This window comes from Cydia splendana, chromosome 2 (genome assembly GCF_910591565.1).
Source record: "Cydia splendana chromosome 2, ilCydSple1.2, whole genome shotgun sequence".
In the NCBI taxonomy this organism is placed as follows: domain Eukaryota; kingdom Metazoa; phylum Arthropoda; class Insecta; order Lepidoptera; family Tortricidae; genus Cydia; species Cydia splendana.
The window spans coordinates 18,946,809-18,964,715 of record NC_085961.1 but is presented as its reverse complement, the minus strand read 5'-3'; the positions used below and the strand labels follow the sequence as shown (position 1 = coordinate 18,964,715).

Genomic DNA, 17,907 nt, shown 5'->3' with positions numbered 1-17,907 from the left:
ACGATGGGATCCATGAGGAATTGAGGGAACTCCTCAATTTTTAAAGGCACATGCATGATGTTTTGGGCGTTTTCTTAAGCAACTCGAGCATTTTCTCCCGAAAACCACCAATTTGATGAAGTAGACCTGATGATGATGATTATTTTGATGATAATGATGATGATTTCTTTAAATGTAAGTATGTTCAGCGATTACACCTGTGATCCGATTTGAGTAATTATTTTTTTATTTGGAAGAAGTTACCTCAAAGGTGTTTCCGTATTATTCTTGGTTCTGGTCTGATGATGGAATCCATGAGGAATTGAGGCAACTCCTCAATTTTTAAAGGCACGTGTTAAGTGATTTCGGGGTTTTCTAAAGTAACTCGAGCATTTGCCTCCGAAAACCACCAATTTGATGTACTGCAACTGTAGCCTTACCACGAGTTTGACATTGACATATTCGCTAACGTCTTATGCATCTAAATGTAACTTTTTATGCATCTCGCTCACACTAAGGTTAGTACGAGCGAGATGCATAGGAAGTAAGTTACACACATGCTAGCGAATATATCAATGTCAAACTCGTGGTAAGCTGGTAAGGCTACTGATCGGGGGTTAGGGTTAGGAGTTAAGGGGTCAGGGATTTAGGGGTTCGGGGAATGGCGGCTGAAGGGTTGCTGGTTCAGGATGGAGGGGTTCCTGGATCAGGGGTTGATGTGCTGTGAGGTTGAGTGATCGCGGGGCTGAGGGATTGGGTCAGTGGCGGGGCGGGCGGATGGATTTAGTTGACAGGAATTATAATTTCCCCGACGGACTCGAGAAAATTGCCAAATTTCACCTAAAGCGGTTCAGTTGTTTAGCCATGAAAAGGCGACAAAGAGGCAAACTGAATTCTTTACACATTTAGGGCCGGTTGCACCAAACTGTTCGTATCGTTAAAGAGTTCGCTATTTTTTTATGTATGGAAAGTTTCATAGTAATGCGCCGGGGCGCGCCGGCTGACGTTGATCAGTCTGTCAAATGTGGTTGGTGCAACTGGCCCGTATAATAGTTATTAGTACAGTTCTAATGGGATTTCAAGCCATAAAGCTGATTATTTTTGACTGGCATGGCTACTACTTGGCTTGGCACCGACTTCAAACATATCAGTTGGTAACGCATAGATATAAAAAAGGATAATATTTTATTTCATCCTTTTTGAAGTCGGTTTAATTTTTTTTGTGAAAAGTTTTTATTAGGAATAAATTATAGCTTTTCTTTATTTCAAAAAAGAATACCTACCTGTTGCAAGCACCCATACTTTAATCCATAGCATAGTCAACCATCACTAACCACCAACCGTCTCGGTAGACCTAAAAACGAAAACAAATGATTTCTAGTTTTCCTGTGGTATTCTGGCCTACCGCGAACCACGTTCGACGTGTTGCCTCCCTGTCACACTTACGTACTAATTTACAAGTGCGACTCAGAGGCAACACGTCGAACGTGGTTTGCGGTAGGCACTCTGGAAGCGGGTGACGTTGGCCGTGAACCACTGCATTGAAACTGGGTCGCGGGCTTAACGGCACACATCCGGACTACTAGTACGAGGAGGTCTGGTAATGAATTTCCAATTATTAATCCTTAAAATTCATTTTTTTTCAACAGTCCATGTTACAATAAAATTCGTATTAGCGCTCTCATAAGCAGCAATGGAGAACTTTCTGAGTGACTCGTTTTTAGGGTTCCGTACCCAAAGGGTAAAACAGACCCCTATTACTAAGACTCCGCTGTCCGTCCGTCCGTCCGTCCGTCTGTCACCAGGCTGTATCTCACGAACCGTCATAGCTAGACAGTTGAAATTTTCACAGATGATGTATTTCTGTTGCCGCTATAACAACAAATACTAAAAACAGAATAAAATAAAGATTTAAGTGGGGCTCCCATACAACAAACGTGATTTTTGACCGAAGTTAAGCAACGTCGGGCGGGGTCAGTACTTGGATGGGTGACCGTTTTTTTTTTGCCGTTTTTTGCATTATAGTACGGAACCCTTCGTGCGCTAGTCCGACTCGCACTTGCCCGGTTTTTAGTGTGTACATACGAGTACCTCTACCTGAATAAATAAAGAAATAAAACTTCAGAAATAATAAAACGTTACCCGTATAATTATGTTTTAAAGACAACATTATAGGTGACGTTTTGTTTTTAAAATAAGTGAGAATTAAAATAACTAAAAAACCGGCCACGTGCGAGTTGGACGGCAAAAAAATCACGTTTGTTGTATGGGAGCCCCATTTAAATATTTATTAGCTATCTATCGCGGTTCATGAGATACAGCCTGGTGAGATACAGACAGACAGACGGACGGACGGATGAACAGACGGACAGTCAGACAGCGGAGTCTTATTAATAGGGTCCCGTTTTTACGAGGGTACGGAACCCTAAAAAATATGGTATCGGATTTGAATATAAACATTCTGTTATTATCCCTGTGATAACTTCGACGAAATTGAAACGGTTATCTCCAGTTTGGCACGCCATATTGATTGAAAGCTGTGCCGTGGCCCGTGCCCGTGCATCGCCCTTGAACCGCTGCACCGAAACTAGGGCGCAGCAGCGCACATCTGCCACTAGCCCGATCAATGCTGCCTTATTTACTCTCGTTACAAAATCTCAATCGTAAAAGATTGTTCTCATAATTGACTGACTTCCATGTAACTTTTTAACGATAATTTATTTGTTACCTTATTAAATTTATCGTTAATTTACCGATTTCTAAAATTATTTTTTTACTATTTTGAAACCTAGGTTACCGGAGACGGATACCAATAAAGCTTATTTTTAGCAGATATTTTGTTGTAGCTAATTTTATTTTTAATTAAAATTATTAATATTGCTTAAGTTACTTTATTTATCATTGGAAGCAACAAAATCTATATTTGGATTATTAAGAAATTGAAAAAACGTAAACAAACCGATTGACCTTTATTATTCCGTAATTACGCACTTTTGATCAAAAATTTAGACACTCACTTTATTAAATACAAATTTAATTCATATCAATATGGACCGCCTTTTGCTTACCTCTGCTATTATTTCTGTTTTCTATTGTGTTGTTTCTTTTATTGAGGTGTACAATTAAGAGTATTTGTATTGTAAAATATTTGTTAACTTAATTAATTTGCGTAAAACTAAACTAAGTCACAATATTAGGTTAGGTTGGTTATTAAATGATACGAAATGTTGCTTATCATTTCACAACATTTCCTAGTAAGTTTCCAGAAAAATGCCAGGCTTAAAAAACAGTGTCAATCTATCAAACAGCTGTGTATATTTTAAAGATCGTGAGCAGAAAGTGTCATTATTACATTTGTATCATACATTAGAAATCATACATGTATTGAACCAGCAACTGAAATACCAAGCACAGGAATGCAACAGGAAATTCATCGTTTTAGGCCACGGCCTTGCCGGGTCGGCTGTGATGCAGTTCATGCAAGAATTGCAAGTGTGTGTGAAGGTCATAGCCGAAGGAAGCCTGCGCTGTCCAGATAGTATCGACTGTTCGGATCCGGGCTCCCAATAACAGCTTATAGGATTTAGATAGAAGACTGAACGAGACACGGATATTTACAGCAGACATCTATTACTCAATTCAGTGAGCTCTGTAAAATTTGAAAACATTTCACCAGATGACAAATTGTGAAAATCATGAGAAAATTCACCTTGTAGTTTGGACCGGGCCGTGTCCTGGCCGGAGCTTTCGACGCTTATTTTTCTATGACATGACAGGCGATCACGTAACGCTTTCCATAGAAAACGATGCGCCGGAAGCTCCGGCCCGGACACGACCCGGTCTAACGTGAGAACGTGAGTCATCCTTAACTCTGTTGAAAATATAATTTGTCCTTACTGTTACATAGGAAATACATTAGTTTTCATTTAGGCAATTTAATAGAAAAATAATCTACCTACATTAGTGCTGCCGCGTCGTTTTTAGGTCATCGGTGCAAGGCTGTGGCATTGAGTCGAGCCGCTTGTATTTACCTAGGATTCCAGGGCCTTTTGCAGAGCTTAATTAAATTCCGATTAAACAATTCTATAAACCCACACATGAACACCTAAAACATTTGTAATTCTATTTCCTATGCGACTTAACTATACTTTTCATTCAATAACTTAAATTTATGTGCATTATCTATGACTGAGAAGAACCCCAACTTTTCTTTCATTTTATGTTAAAATATCCTTATAACATTAAATAGGGTTTACTTTTAATCGTACGCGTCTTATAGGTAATATTATTGAATTTAAACTAAGTATATACGTACTTGGTTTTCTGTTACTACTAACAAGTCTAACCGAACATTATATTAACAAGGTAGGTATAGTGTAATACGAATCCACGTTAGATAATTGAATCAGTGGGATTGTATTATCCTTCTACACCTACACAATGGCTCTCAGACTGCAAATAATTTATATAAAAGCTTTATCCCAATGCTGAAAAGTAGCACTCTTAGCGGTTTCACCAATGGTCGGAAAATATACGACCGACTTTACGACTACTTCCTGCTGCACTTAAGGAATAACGAAAACGTTAAAAATATGGCACGAGTTGCAGACAGACTTGCTTCTAATAGAATATTGCTGCTTAGGTATAAGTAATTAAGACACGTTTACATGAAAAACAATATAAAACTCAGTGGCCTCATTCAACTTGATTCAATAAGAGTCGTCGTTATAGTACTTAACATCTCGAAAACATCCACCAACCTTTGATCAGTCAAAATGTATGAACCATCATAATACTATTAAGTTATTTGGGAATCGGAGGTTAGTTTGGTACCCCGCAAAGTAGCTACTGCTAAACATTTATCTTTTTTGGTTAATTTAATGTTTAATAGTCAGTACGCTTAAATTTAGCAGTATTATTTAAATAATATTTAAAGCCAGCAGGTATTTTCAAAACACCTAAAATGGTTCCTGAATATCCCTTGATTGGTGGATACCGGAATTAGGTGTGTCTTTGAGAAATAAAAAGTTAGGGTGTTCGTACTCTTTTCATAAGGTAATGGATATGATGGTCGTTCTTGTCTACGTGACAGCGTGATAAAACGGTGTCCGTCACTTTCTATCCTACGGTGTTAAAAAGTGATAGTTGTTTTATCACGTGGATAAAGATGGATAAAGCCATCCATAATACGCCGGCTGCATTCATTATCAAAAATAAGATCTTATCAAACCGAAACTTGTCGCCTCATTATATCGACTTAATTCTCCAGGCTTAGACTTAGGTTTACCGTACCTACTGAAAATTTTACTAACATCGGCATCTCAGCCCCCGCATTATTTTTCAAGCTTTTGCCCACGCCCGCTCTAGCCACGCCTGAAGAATGGTGCCATCCGTCAAAATCGCACACTTCATACGTACTTGTAGATAATATACTTCATTTTAGTAATAGTAGTAGGTTATGAAATGAATGATGCTGTTAACCTTGATTAAATGAAGTACGAGTATTATTATAAGTAATCGTATTATGTATGTAATCGCCCTCCTTCACACGTTGCAATTTTTTAAAGCATGATAGGATATTACTTGGCTACTTACGTAAAGTTTAACAGTGCATCAGCAATGTTTTTAAACACCAGTGCGATCGATCCCTGATTCCCTGGAATTATTAAATTATCCTTAAACTCGGGAGCCGTTTACGTAAAATTCATCCATGCTCAGTAGACTATGAGCTAATTAAGTATCCGTTTAACATAACCAGTAAACATGAGATTGCTAAAGTTACTTTGAAAAGTTTGGGACTAAATTAATGGTCTCAGATAAGGCTTCACGGCTCTCCAAATTATGTAGGTGCCTATTTATAAAAATAAGCATGTTCTGATCATGCACAATACGTGTACGTGAACGGCGAATACGTGCAGATTAATTTTTATGTTATTTTCTAACTCTCACATCGCAAACACATATTTAAATAGATACCACATGTAGGTATTGTAGTATATACCTACGAGCTACAACGAAATGGAGACGGTAAATTCAATTAGTGTGAGAGTATTTGTAATATAATATATGTGATTGATGACGCGAGTTAATGTTTTTTTGATTGAAATAGTTTTTAGGGGTCCTTCGTAGTCACATAGAAAGAAACCCTTAGTTACGTGTCTATATTTGTCTGTCTGTGTGTCCGTCTCCCCGTTCGCCGCTTTTCTCAATCTTACCGGTAAAGTGGTAAAATGAAAAAAAAAGTGTACCTACCCTTCACGTAAAGAAGGGATGATTTTTTTCCGTTTTTTCCTTATAGTGTCGAGTGTCGTTGGATAGGTCTTTAAAACGAAAAGGTTTTCAAAAACTATTTTTTGACCTAACCACTGGATCTTTAACCTTAAAATCCTTTTTACGGATCGTATGGTCGTACGGTCGTTTCTATAGTAGAAAAGTTCGCGAAGCCATTGAAATGATTGAAATTTCAATCGGATCGATGGTTTTAGGGTCTTATCCACATGGAATAAAATATCGCCGGTAGATAAACCAAACATCGTGAGTGTTGTCTGATGTCGACTGAGTGACATCCCTATGTAGTGTGCACTAGTGTGCATAAACTTACCTAGTTAAAAGAGCGAACCTGGTGACCGATTTTTGAATTTCGAGCACTTGATTTCGTCACTCGAAAATCGGTGGAAAACAGCGAAATGCTAATTTTTGAAATACGAGCGATAGAAACTGGGAATCGAGTGGTATTGACCACTCGTTTTCAATTATATTAGTAGAATTTAAATGCCGCGTACTGGAGATATAATTGAACGAAGTACACGAAATCGAGCGGTCGAAATTCAAAAAATCGGCCCCCTGTATGAATACAAACGTACACACATAAGATTTTTTTATTGTATCTATTTACTAAAAAAAAAAAGAAAGGGTTGCACTCCGGGAGTGCCGACAGAAGTGAAAACTCAATGACTAGTCCAAAATGTCTGCAGCACTATGTATAATTGACCCATCCTCCTTTCTATTGAAAAACTTTAGTTCTGAAATTGCTGGTAAGTGAGCTTGTTTAAAATTCGAAATTTAAATTTGTAACGTTAATTGTTTAAAATTTCGAATAGAAATTGTAAAGTTACCTTGCAGACCTCGCATCTAAATAATATTTGGTCATGATATTTTGAGTTTTATTCACCAGTTTACTTTTATTAGCGATTTCATCAAGATGTAGCTTTATTGAATTATATTTGAGTGATAAAAAGTTAGAATGTAACTGTGAGATCCTCGTATTTCAGCCCGTACAAGATTAAAACATTGAGCTTTATTGCTTAATATAAAAGTCCAGTTTTAAATAATTGACCTGATTATGATACGTAATGACTAAAGTTCTTTGGTGAATAAAAACGAAACAGCAGACTCAGGCATACATTTTCGCCGCGCGGTAGAAAGAGAGGAGAGACGCCTTACGCGTTACGCCTTACGCCTTACGCTGTCTCGAGTTTATCATTTTTTCTCCACCTCAAAAAGTGCACAGCGCCGCTAAAGAAGTTTTCACTTCAAAAATCTGGCAAAGTCTGCTACCACACTACCATCAATTTTGTAGGGTAGCCTACCTATGTATAAGAATGGCAGTCTCGTAGGTATACAAATAATTATATGAACGCTTAAGCATGTTGGATAGTCGAGATATAACCACTACACGAAGGCTCCCGGTGGTGTACGAATTCTACCCATCTGGCCCTACGGACAAGTCTGAGCGAAATGAATGCGTTAATGAGTGCACGTTCGAATGGGCCTATCTCTCTTTTATTTTACATAATGTGCCGTGGCAGACATCATAATTTTCTGTAAGCGGTGTCATTATTTCTGTAACGTAGGTAAGGCCAGTGAGTTGGTGAAAGACGAGGGAACTGTCGTACCGCCTGATTGGCATACCAAACGTTAACCCATTGGCAAAGTACTTACAAAGTTTAATAAAAGAAAATTTGGACATTACTTAAATAGGTACTTATATCGAAACAGTTGACATAATTTTATTACATAACACGCTTAGATTCTCCCAGATAATCCAAAATATTGCCAAAACTAGATAAATTCGGTGTTTGAAAGCTACTTTATATACCTATCCTTAGCTCTTATAATATATATTATAATTAAATATTTTGTATTTTTCATATTAGGTATTACCAAGTATTACGGTAACGATAAATAAACGTAAAACCTGAAACATGCTGTATGTAACTTGACGTCATTTGTCTGTCATCGGTATGAATTGTACGCTCCCTGATTATAAGTTATCATTTAGACATTTAAGTACTCCTGTCACGTGCGATAGTAATGCCTAGATATTTTAGATATGTAACGATTATTTAATGTGTTGTAACGATTACATTTAAGTATAGGTACGTGACTGTAGATGTTTACGCATTATTATTTATTTCACCTTTATTGCACAATACAAGAAAGTACAAATGGCGGACTTAATGCAATAAGGCATTCGCTACCAGTCAACCATTGGGCCAAACAGAAACTTACAATTGGTGACGACCAACAGGCAAATTCGAACATATACTGATATCAGAATGATATTTGAACCATGTTATGGCTCCTCTACACGATCCGGCCACTCCAAGGGACGCATTTATGATTTAGAGGGAGCAAGTGATATTGCTATCTCATTCTACCACATGGCTGCGTCCGTTGGAGTGGCCGGCGTTGGCCCATCGTGTAGAGGAGCCATTACATAGTTATCTTGCATTGCGCTCGTACCTATTGTCCGTATACCGGATGTGGCCTGTAACACGAGCAAATAATTAAAACATAGATTGTACTCCTCAAACGGTGACACTTTTGTTCAACGACTTTTAAAAATTATGAAGTATTTAGACTCCCTATTTTTCATACAAAATAAATATTATCTTCAATGGACGCCATCGCCACGCCATATCATTGTGATTGACGTTGCTTGGCACGCCTTAAACATAACAAAATTCGCAATACATTGCGTCTTAGAATAAACTTTAAAGTGTATTAAAAATCAAACCACAAGTTATTTTTAAAAGTCGCTGAACAAATGTTGGTCAGTATGAGGAGTACAGCATACAATTTAATTTTTTGCTCATGTTACAGGCCACACCCGGTATATATTGGCGCGGGTTACGCAAGTTTCGTGATTTTATAAACACTTATAGGTAATCAAGTATTGACAAAATAAACAATTGGAAGAAGGTAGGAAGGAAACAAAAATTTGGTTAATAAAATGCTTAGTTAAGATTTTTCCATTTATTTAAATACAATAGTTTTTGTTGTCAGGAAATAAGTAGAGTAACTAGGAAGTACCTTACTCGCGGTAGGTACTAATAAATCGATAGAACTATACGTCCAACCGAGAGTAAGGTCCACCCTATATGTAAAACACTTTCGACTAGATCCACACAGGAATTACAGCAAAGTACTCGTAATGTTACTATTTTAAACATTTAGCCAGGCCCCAATTTCACCACGGTGACAGGTGCGACAATTGTAAAATCACTGTTGCTGACGTCACAGGCATCCATGGGCTACGGTTACCGCTTACCATCGGGCGGGCCGTATTCCTGTTTGCCACCATCATTGTATTATTTAAAAAAAACTCTATTATATCGGAAAAAAACATATTTCTTTTGCGAAGTTTCTGACATGCCTGTGACGTCAGCAACAGTGATGTTTTACAATTGTCGCACCTGTCACCGTGGTGAAATTGGGGCCAGACATTCTTTCAAACTATTCGACAGGGTTAAGGTATGGGTAGGTATTGATAAAAAAATACATTTTGATTTAGATGTTTCTAAGTAATCTTCATATTATCATTTAGAGTTAAAGCCTGGATTGCCCAGGTGAGTTTACAAGATTTACATAATAACATTACATCATAGTCAGCAAAGATGTATCGAAACGTAAAGAAGGAAAACCCAAGTTACCTAAGTCATCCAAATAATAAGTACATAGACTCTTAATTTTAAGTATGACCTTTGAAGTACGAGTTAGTAGATAGATACCAATCTTTAAAAAAAATAAGTCAAAACTGCTACAAAACTTTAATATGAATTTAGTATTTAAAGTTTCTTTTCGTGAATTCAGCCTCAAAAATGAAATATTCATAAGATTTAAGAAATTAATCAATCATTTCATTTGTGTTGACGTTTGTACTTTTTTAAATAATTCTATGAATACATATTTTCTTAACCACAATGCAAAGAGAAAGCAGTTAAATAATCTTCCACTATCTATACTTTTGTGCACAATTTCCAGTAGTATTGTTATTTTCAAGGTTTCGTACGTTCAAATCTTAATCCTAGAAAATGTTGCTAATATTAATTTTATAATATAAAAAAAAACTTGTAAATTCAATTCATGAGTAAATTCATGAGTAAATAAAATAAAATCTGCAAAGATAGTAAAAATGTGTTTGTCTATAATAAATGTTTTTTTAAACGTCGTTTCCCTTATAATGGACTCCGAAACGAAGGTAGGTACAAAAGATCTACAATGCAAATCGTTGTTAAGATGCAATAAAAATACAAAATTTTGTAAAATACCTTCTAAATTGTTCAAAAGTTGTAAACAAGGATGTAAAACTTTTTTGATATGTGGAGTTGTACACAGAATTGAAATTGTTATACTCACTGGCAAACCCACTTTCTGATTTTTTAAACAATGACGATTTTACTTTAGAGGCATACTCATTTACCTACTCAAACATTCGTAATGTCTATTTGACTTGAATCTCGGCGCGTATTCCTCGCACAAAATATGTGAGGGGAAGCGGAATGCACGGAGGTTAAAATGTTAGGTAGTTTATCCTATACGAACATATTATTTATTATCAACACAACCAGAAAACGTGATTGCCAGAAATCATAAAATTATAAATACAGTTTATTTAAAAAACTTATTGCGATTATTAATGACACTGAAATTCAATTGATTCAGAATTCAAACGATATGTTTTCCTTAAAAAATAAAAATAAAAGCTTGCATAAGCTACATCTATATTGTTTGTTGCCTATTTATAAAAAAATACATATGTGTCTAAAAACAAAGCGAAAATTCTATTGCTTTTTAATTACTTTGTAGTTTCGATTCGTAATAATTCAGCCATAACATAATATATGACAAGAGGCATAAAATCGGTAAAAATGTTTGATAAAATATTAAAATCTCTAAAAAATTCCCTAATTAACATTGCTTGAACATCGAACCTCTACTTTATTTTACAATTAAATTTATTTTACACTTTTTACAATCATTATCTAATTACTAAACTACAAGCCGTCAACATAGTGTGGCCTAAATAACTGTAATCATTACAGATAATTCCAAGGACATAACTTTTCTATTATTATAAAACATCAAACTATTACTTCGAATAAATATACAGTTTCATCATTGAAAAGAGAACATTCATTTATATGTTTTACTAAAACTTATGTTTACTCTAAACATTTAAAATGAAATAATAGGAATCTCACAATTTATTTAGTATATTAACTACATATGTCTAACACCAAACACTGCAAACAAGGAACAGCAATATGATACAGAAATGCATCAATCAACATAATTTATAAATCCACAACGATTATTGTTCATAACTATTAAATGTTAATCATCTTTATGTCGTTATTTACACCTGTTTTATAAATATTATTAGTGAAATGTATCATTTCTACAACTGTAAAGGCTTAGCCACAGAGACCGTGTGGCACCAGCGACGCATAGAGTGCCGAATGCCGAGGTGATGCCCGCGCGTTGCGGGCGGGCAAGGAGCGCAACGCCAGCGCGATGCAGACGTGTTAGTATTAGACCAAGAAAAGTCTGTAGCGATTTTGATAGCCCACACAGTGCAAGTGTTATTTTAAACGTCAAACTTCTATGAAATTCTGACGTGTAAATTACACTTGCACTGCGTGGGCTATCAAAATCGCTGCAGGCTTTTCTTGGTCTAACTCTATGAGTACCTACATATATGAGCGAACTCGCGTCCGCACGCATCAAGCAATCAACGCGTCCCGCTGCTGTCGCGTAGCCTGTGTGGCTAAGCCTTAATTAATTTCAATACAAAACATCTATGACTTAGTACTTATTCATGCTCCCTTAGTTAAATTTGCATTCATTCACGCCTCATCTATATTAATGTCGGTATGTTATACATAGTTACGTATGTATTAAGTATATAAGTAGTAATTTGGTAACTTTTAAACTTTATTGAGTTGCGATATATAACGATGTATATTTCGTACTCTATGTATACCCAGAACCTAAGTATAGGTATATGTAGGTACATAGGAGAAATTATGTAAAACTTATATAAATTTTACAAGTGTATTTTTCCTACAGTTCTTTTGCTGCAAATCATATTGCCATAATGGTATATAGTCATAAGTTTTAATAATTGAATTTATTCAGATATAAAGAAAATAATGAGCTGTGCAAAAACTTGTTTTTTTTAATGCTTATAAAAATAGCTGAATTTATAATCCATTTACTATATTACAAATCCTTTAGAAGGAATAATGCAAGTAATTCAGTCTTCCAAGCGTCGACTTTGTCAATGATATAGCACATCACATAGACACGCACATACATACATTTACAATAAATGAACAATTTTATATTTATAAACAATATTTTATTAATTTAGAGAACTTAAGGTGTGTTTTTTACGTTTTTTACATACAACAATAGATGACAGAATAAAAAATGTTTTTTTGTAGGTATGACACAAATTTAGCCAATGTTTATGTATATGAGAGCAACTCACTATATTATCTTGATATCAACTGCTATAATTTTCTTTTAAACGACTCAAATATTTTAAATGTTGTTTTTATTTTACTTTATAAATAATTATGACATTGTTTCGTAAGTAACCAACAAGTGGTCATTAAACTTTGATAGTACGACCAAAGTTGAAAGTTTCAAACATAAAGTTTGAATTTACAATTATATATTGTAAATTTGTGGTAACTTTAATAAGATACTTTGTAAAGAGTAAGTATTATGTATATGTATATTTGACAACTCTTACAGGCAACTTGACAGTCTGTTCTGCGCAACCTTGAATCGTCTAGAGTCCGTCAAAGTTTACTTTGCACCGTCTTGAACAGGACAAAGTGAGGCAAAAACGTCATCATAAACGTCAAATAGGGGATATTGCTGCAATGTTCTGCCGCCAGAGTGCAGCACTACCGACTCAGTAAATTCATAGACTAACTTATACATACTGTGCCTTAAACTGTTTTTTGACAAATTTTAACAGACAATAAAATATGACATTGATGCATCAAGGCGGTTTGTTAACAAGGGCCTACCGGTAAACGCTAAAATCGAAATTTCTTGTTTCGCGGTAGGCCACGTGATTGACGTGACGTGTGATGTGTCAATGTGGTTTGTTTACTGTGTGTGCCACAAAGGTGCCACCTAGGCAGAGCTTTGCCTAATATTCCCTATTATCATTGAATTTACGACATTAAAGCTGACTTGTCACACTTTGTCATTGCAGAGTTATCTTGGTCTGACTCTTGTAGATCCAATTCGCAATAGTGCAGGAAGCGTTTCAACTTGTACCTAGTCTGCGAAATATGGTCTGGATGTTTATTAATCTTATGATTGAAAACTAATCTGTTTGTTGGTTTACCCAGAACAAGTTTATTACTATCAACTAAGTCAACTTACATAAGGCTCCGTGAGAAATAAAAATATCGCATAGGTTTACGTATTACCTATATTGTCCTATATAAACTTTGAGATTTATTTATTTCTCAAATTATATATTACTTATTTTATTTTATTTTTGTGCATTCTAAGCGGCTTTAGGGCTACGCCCTGAATCTACTTCATGGGTCATTAAAATTGTAACTGGTTTCGAAAATAGGAAAGCAAAAGTGATACCAAATTCAAGTTTCAAGTTCAACGACTCTTTATTACTTGAGGTTTAAAATCAGACAAAGCATTATATTGCAGCTTAATTTTCGGTCGGGTTACTCGTAGGCAGGGTAGGTAACTAATCAATTTTTTTTTTCAATCCAGAAGATAAGTTTCGCTAAATCTTTCAATATTTTCAAAGCCAAATCAACATTTTGATGACCCTCGTCTATCTCTCTTCTATTATTTTATTTACAATTAAACGCTTAAAGAAGTTTATTTCATAGACGTCAAGTTATTGAATTGGTTATTTGTGCATACATTACATGTTCAAAATTAGTTATCATAACGTGATTAGTCGTCACTGCAATAGTACCTTAATAATTTTAAGTACTTATCAGATTAAATACTTCTCATTTATTGTTACTAATTTATCAGTATCACCCTGCATTTAAAATGAATTAGGTACAACGTTTTGACTACCTTGTGATTCAAATAAAATGTTATAATTTTCAAACTAAAAGAATGAATTATTATTAGCAATACTATATATTTTTTAATGTTTCAAATTATATTGACTGACAAATAATGTCGCTTAATTAATTATTCAAATACGTTGAAATATTAGTTAACATGCTACGAAATTTGTTATATTTAGATTTACTTTAATATTTTATTATTAGTTATTACCAACCACTTTCAAAAACTTATTTTCTACCAGTATTTGTACTGCAATATTATCTATTAAATTTAGTATAAGTTATACAACTATAAGTATTGAAATATACTATACGGTGATTATAAGTACATATGTAAGATTTATCTCATGAAATCAAACAGATAAAAACGTATTTTAATTACCAGTTGCCTACAAATACAAAACTAAAATCACGTTGAACGAAAAAATAACTTTGGCTTCTCCGATTTTGAATCTAAGCAAAAACAGCTTTATAATAATTATTGTTATACATATTTTATACACTTTGTGCTATATGTGCGTTTCGCAGTTTCCGCGATACAAAAGTACAATCAGTGTAAAAATAATCTTCTTAACACTTTATAGGTACTTTAGACGACTTACGTATAAAAGTTACACAGTACTAAAACATCAACTGATTATGTTCTTTTTACCTACGAGTATGGTCACCAGCACGGACAACAACAAACTGCAGAACTCAAAACTTTACACATACTTAAGTCGTATTTTTCGATATGGTGATAGGTACGGTGCGCCAACAGCGCGTGCCAACATGATGGATGGCTATGCAGACTGGTTCCAGAACAATAGCTCACAATCATCTTATACTCCCGTGTGGTTGAATATGAACGATACGGCATTCTTGTCAACGGGCGGTGATCTTCGTGTTATTGACTGATGATTATTATTGTTGTAATGCCATGACTTTCTCGTTGATGTACTCGATGATTGCAGCGCAATAGTTTCATAGTAACGTAGCCTGCCACAACATTTTCTACTTTTGATAATAGCAACGAATCCCTTTCTATACTTTTTATTAAAGAATGCGTATAAGATGGGATTGATGCAAGAATTTGATGAACCCAGCCATTGTGCAAGTGGTGTTACAACAGGGAACATTTCTTCTTCCCACTTTTGAATTGGTCCGCCAAGTTTTATTCTCGCGAATATGAGGTAAAGCGGGAACCAGGACAAAACAAACAGAATTACAACGGCAACGAGCATTTTGACGACCTTCACTTTAGATTTCTGCTGCATGTTTTCCATGTGAGCGTCTTGGGTATCCGTTGGGATAGATCTTCTCCAAACTTTAATCCAGATGAGTATGTAGCACATGGTAATGAGAAGCATCGGTAAGATATAACAAAAAATCAAGTTTCCAATCACAAAGTATAGGATTTCGCTCAAGGGATTTGGCCAAACATCGAGACACAAGAGAACATGAGGGTTGTCTTCAAACACCACCACCAAGTCGAAGAAGAACACCCAAGGAGTAGTGACAAGGACGGCGAAGATCCAGATGAATACGATCATCAGACGTGCACGGCGCTTGGTGATTTGGCATTTCAATGGCCACCAGATGGCAAGGAATCTGAAACAAAAAAAAAGAAAAATAAGTGTATTGAAAACATGTAAGGTATTGTCAATGATAATATTTGGACAAAATGTATCATGATGGAAATTGTTATTGCGTATGCTTGCCTACTATGCAGGTTTATGACCTTCCATCTTTAATTTTTAGGGTTCCGTACCCAAAGGGTAAAACGAGACCCTATTACTAAGACTTCGCTGTCCGTCCGTCCGTCCGTCCGTCCGTCCGTCCGTCCGTCCGTCCGTCCGTCCGTCCGTCCGTCTGTCACCAGGCTGTATCTCACGAACCGTGATAGCTAGACAGTTGAAATTTTCACAGATGATGTATTTCTGTTGCCGCTATAACAACAAATACTAAAAACAGAATAAGATAAAGATTTAAATGGGGCTCCCATACAACAAACGTGATTTTTGACCAAAGTTAAGCAACGTCGGGAGTGGTCAGTACTTGGATGGGTGACCGTTTTTTTTTTGCTTTTTTTTTCGTTTTTTTTTTTGCATTATGGTACGGAACCCTTCGTGCGCGAGTCCGACTCGCACTTGCCCGGTTTTTTTGTTACTTTTACTGATTTCCTATTTTGCTTTCCCAACTTATTTTTTAAATCCTCTTTTATACTGATATCATTAACATGTACAATATTATGTAAATTTTTACCATATATTACATCATTTTAACCTTTGAAACCATATTTTCTGTAACAGTTTGCCGGTATAATTATAACCTAAATTGTCACTTTTAATCCCTTTATTATATTATTTTATAACTTCATACTGAAATAACTATAATTTTCAATTCTGAATTAGGATCTAAACTTCGTCCTTTGAAAGTTAAATAACGACTAAGATATTACTGAAAAAAAAGTAGTCTATCTAGGCGTAAGTAACTCGCCAGTCTTGCGAAATAATTGGTCCGTCTGGTTCGAAGGCAGCGTTCAAGGCATTCTCTTTCCACAAAATCCAAAAACAATATTCCTGCTATCTCGGTTGCTCAGTTGTCTACAAAAGAGGAGCATAAAAGACAGAATAAAAAGTTAAATTCATCTTTTTGTTACGCTTTTCCGACCCTTAAGGGTTATGCAAATTACTGGTAAACAACGGGACAAGCAGCTCTATTGTTTATAACCAATTTCACGGCTGAGCAGATTGATCTGAAATATAAAAAGGCCATTAGGGTTCAAATGCCTTTACACTTTTTACATTTAATTCAAGATTTTTGTAACTTTAATGGTTAATGTTCTGAAAAACATAATAGACATGACCCTCGGGCCTTGGGGACCTGGAGCACACTGTATATTTAGGGAGCTAGCGAAGCGTCTCATTGATACTACGGGTGACAGAGGGCTGGTTACTTCCTGGCCCAGCGAATTGGCATCGCCATTCAGCGTGGCAATGCCACCAGCCTTCTGGGCACCCAACCATCCGGCGCCGAGCTAGCTCCAATTTTTTACTTGTAAATATGTGTATATATAGTTGTTAGAGTTTAGTTTTCATTTTAATGTTTAATGTATTTATTTATTTTGTTCATATCTTTGATTAAATTGTCAAACATATTCACAAACACAAACATATTTACAAATAAATTGTTAATAAAATGATGTAACACGGAGATTACTGATAATTATATTCTGATTGATTGATTGATTAATAACTTACTAACACAAAACTGTTTAACTATCGCCCATTTAATAAACTAACATTGTAAACAGGCAATTAATACAGGCGGACCAGAATATCTACAAAGCGTCTTGAATACATGTTGCCCTACCTAGTACCTACTTAGTAACCGTAAGTTTCGAATTTATCAAAAATATAGAACAAAAAAAAATGATTTTATGGTTTCGTACAAAACTTTCTTCACGGAACACTTATGGGATCACTTCGGTCTTGCAAATCAGTTAAATGCATTTTTTAATATAGGTAACTATAAAAACTTCCATGAGACTCAGATCATTTTCAGTATATTGTGACCCGTTCTAAAT

At 35.4% G+C, this 17,907-nt stretch overlaps 1 protein-coding gene and 1 long non-coding RNA gene across 2 annotated transcripts in view; both read right to left on the bottom strand.

The window, feature by feature from the left end:
* LOC134805504 (uncharacterized) overlaps positions 1-17,907 on the bottom strand; it is a 407,355-nt gene that overhangs the window by 216,792 nt on the left and 172,656 nt on the right. The gene's annotated exons all lie outside the window — the stretch shown is intronic.
* The window catches only part of LOC134805110 (neuropeptide SIFamide receptor-like), a 132,570-nt gene continuing 129,394 nt past the window's right edge, over positions 14,732-17,907 (bottom strand). The window contains exon 3 of the mRNA XM_063778413.1: positions 14,732-15,929. Coding sequence (XP_063634483.1) covers positions 15,161-15,929 — 769 coding nt within the window. The 3' untranslated portion in view covers positions 14,732-15,160. The remainder of the gene's footprint in view (positions 15,930-17,907) is intronic.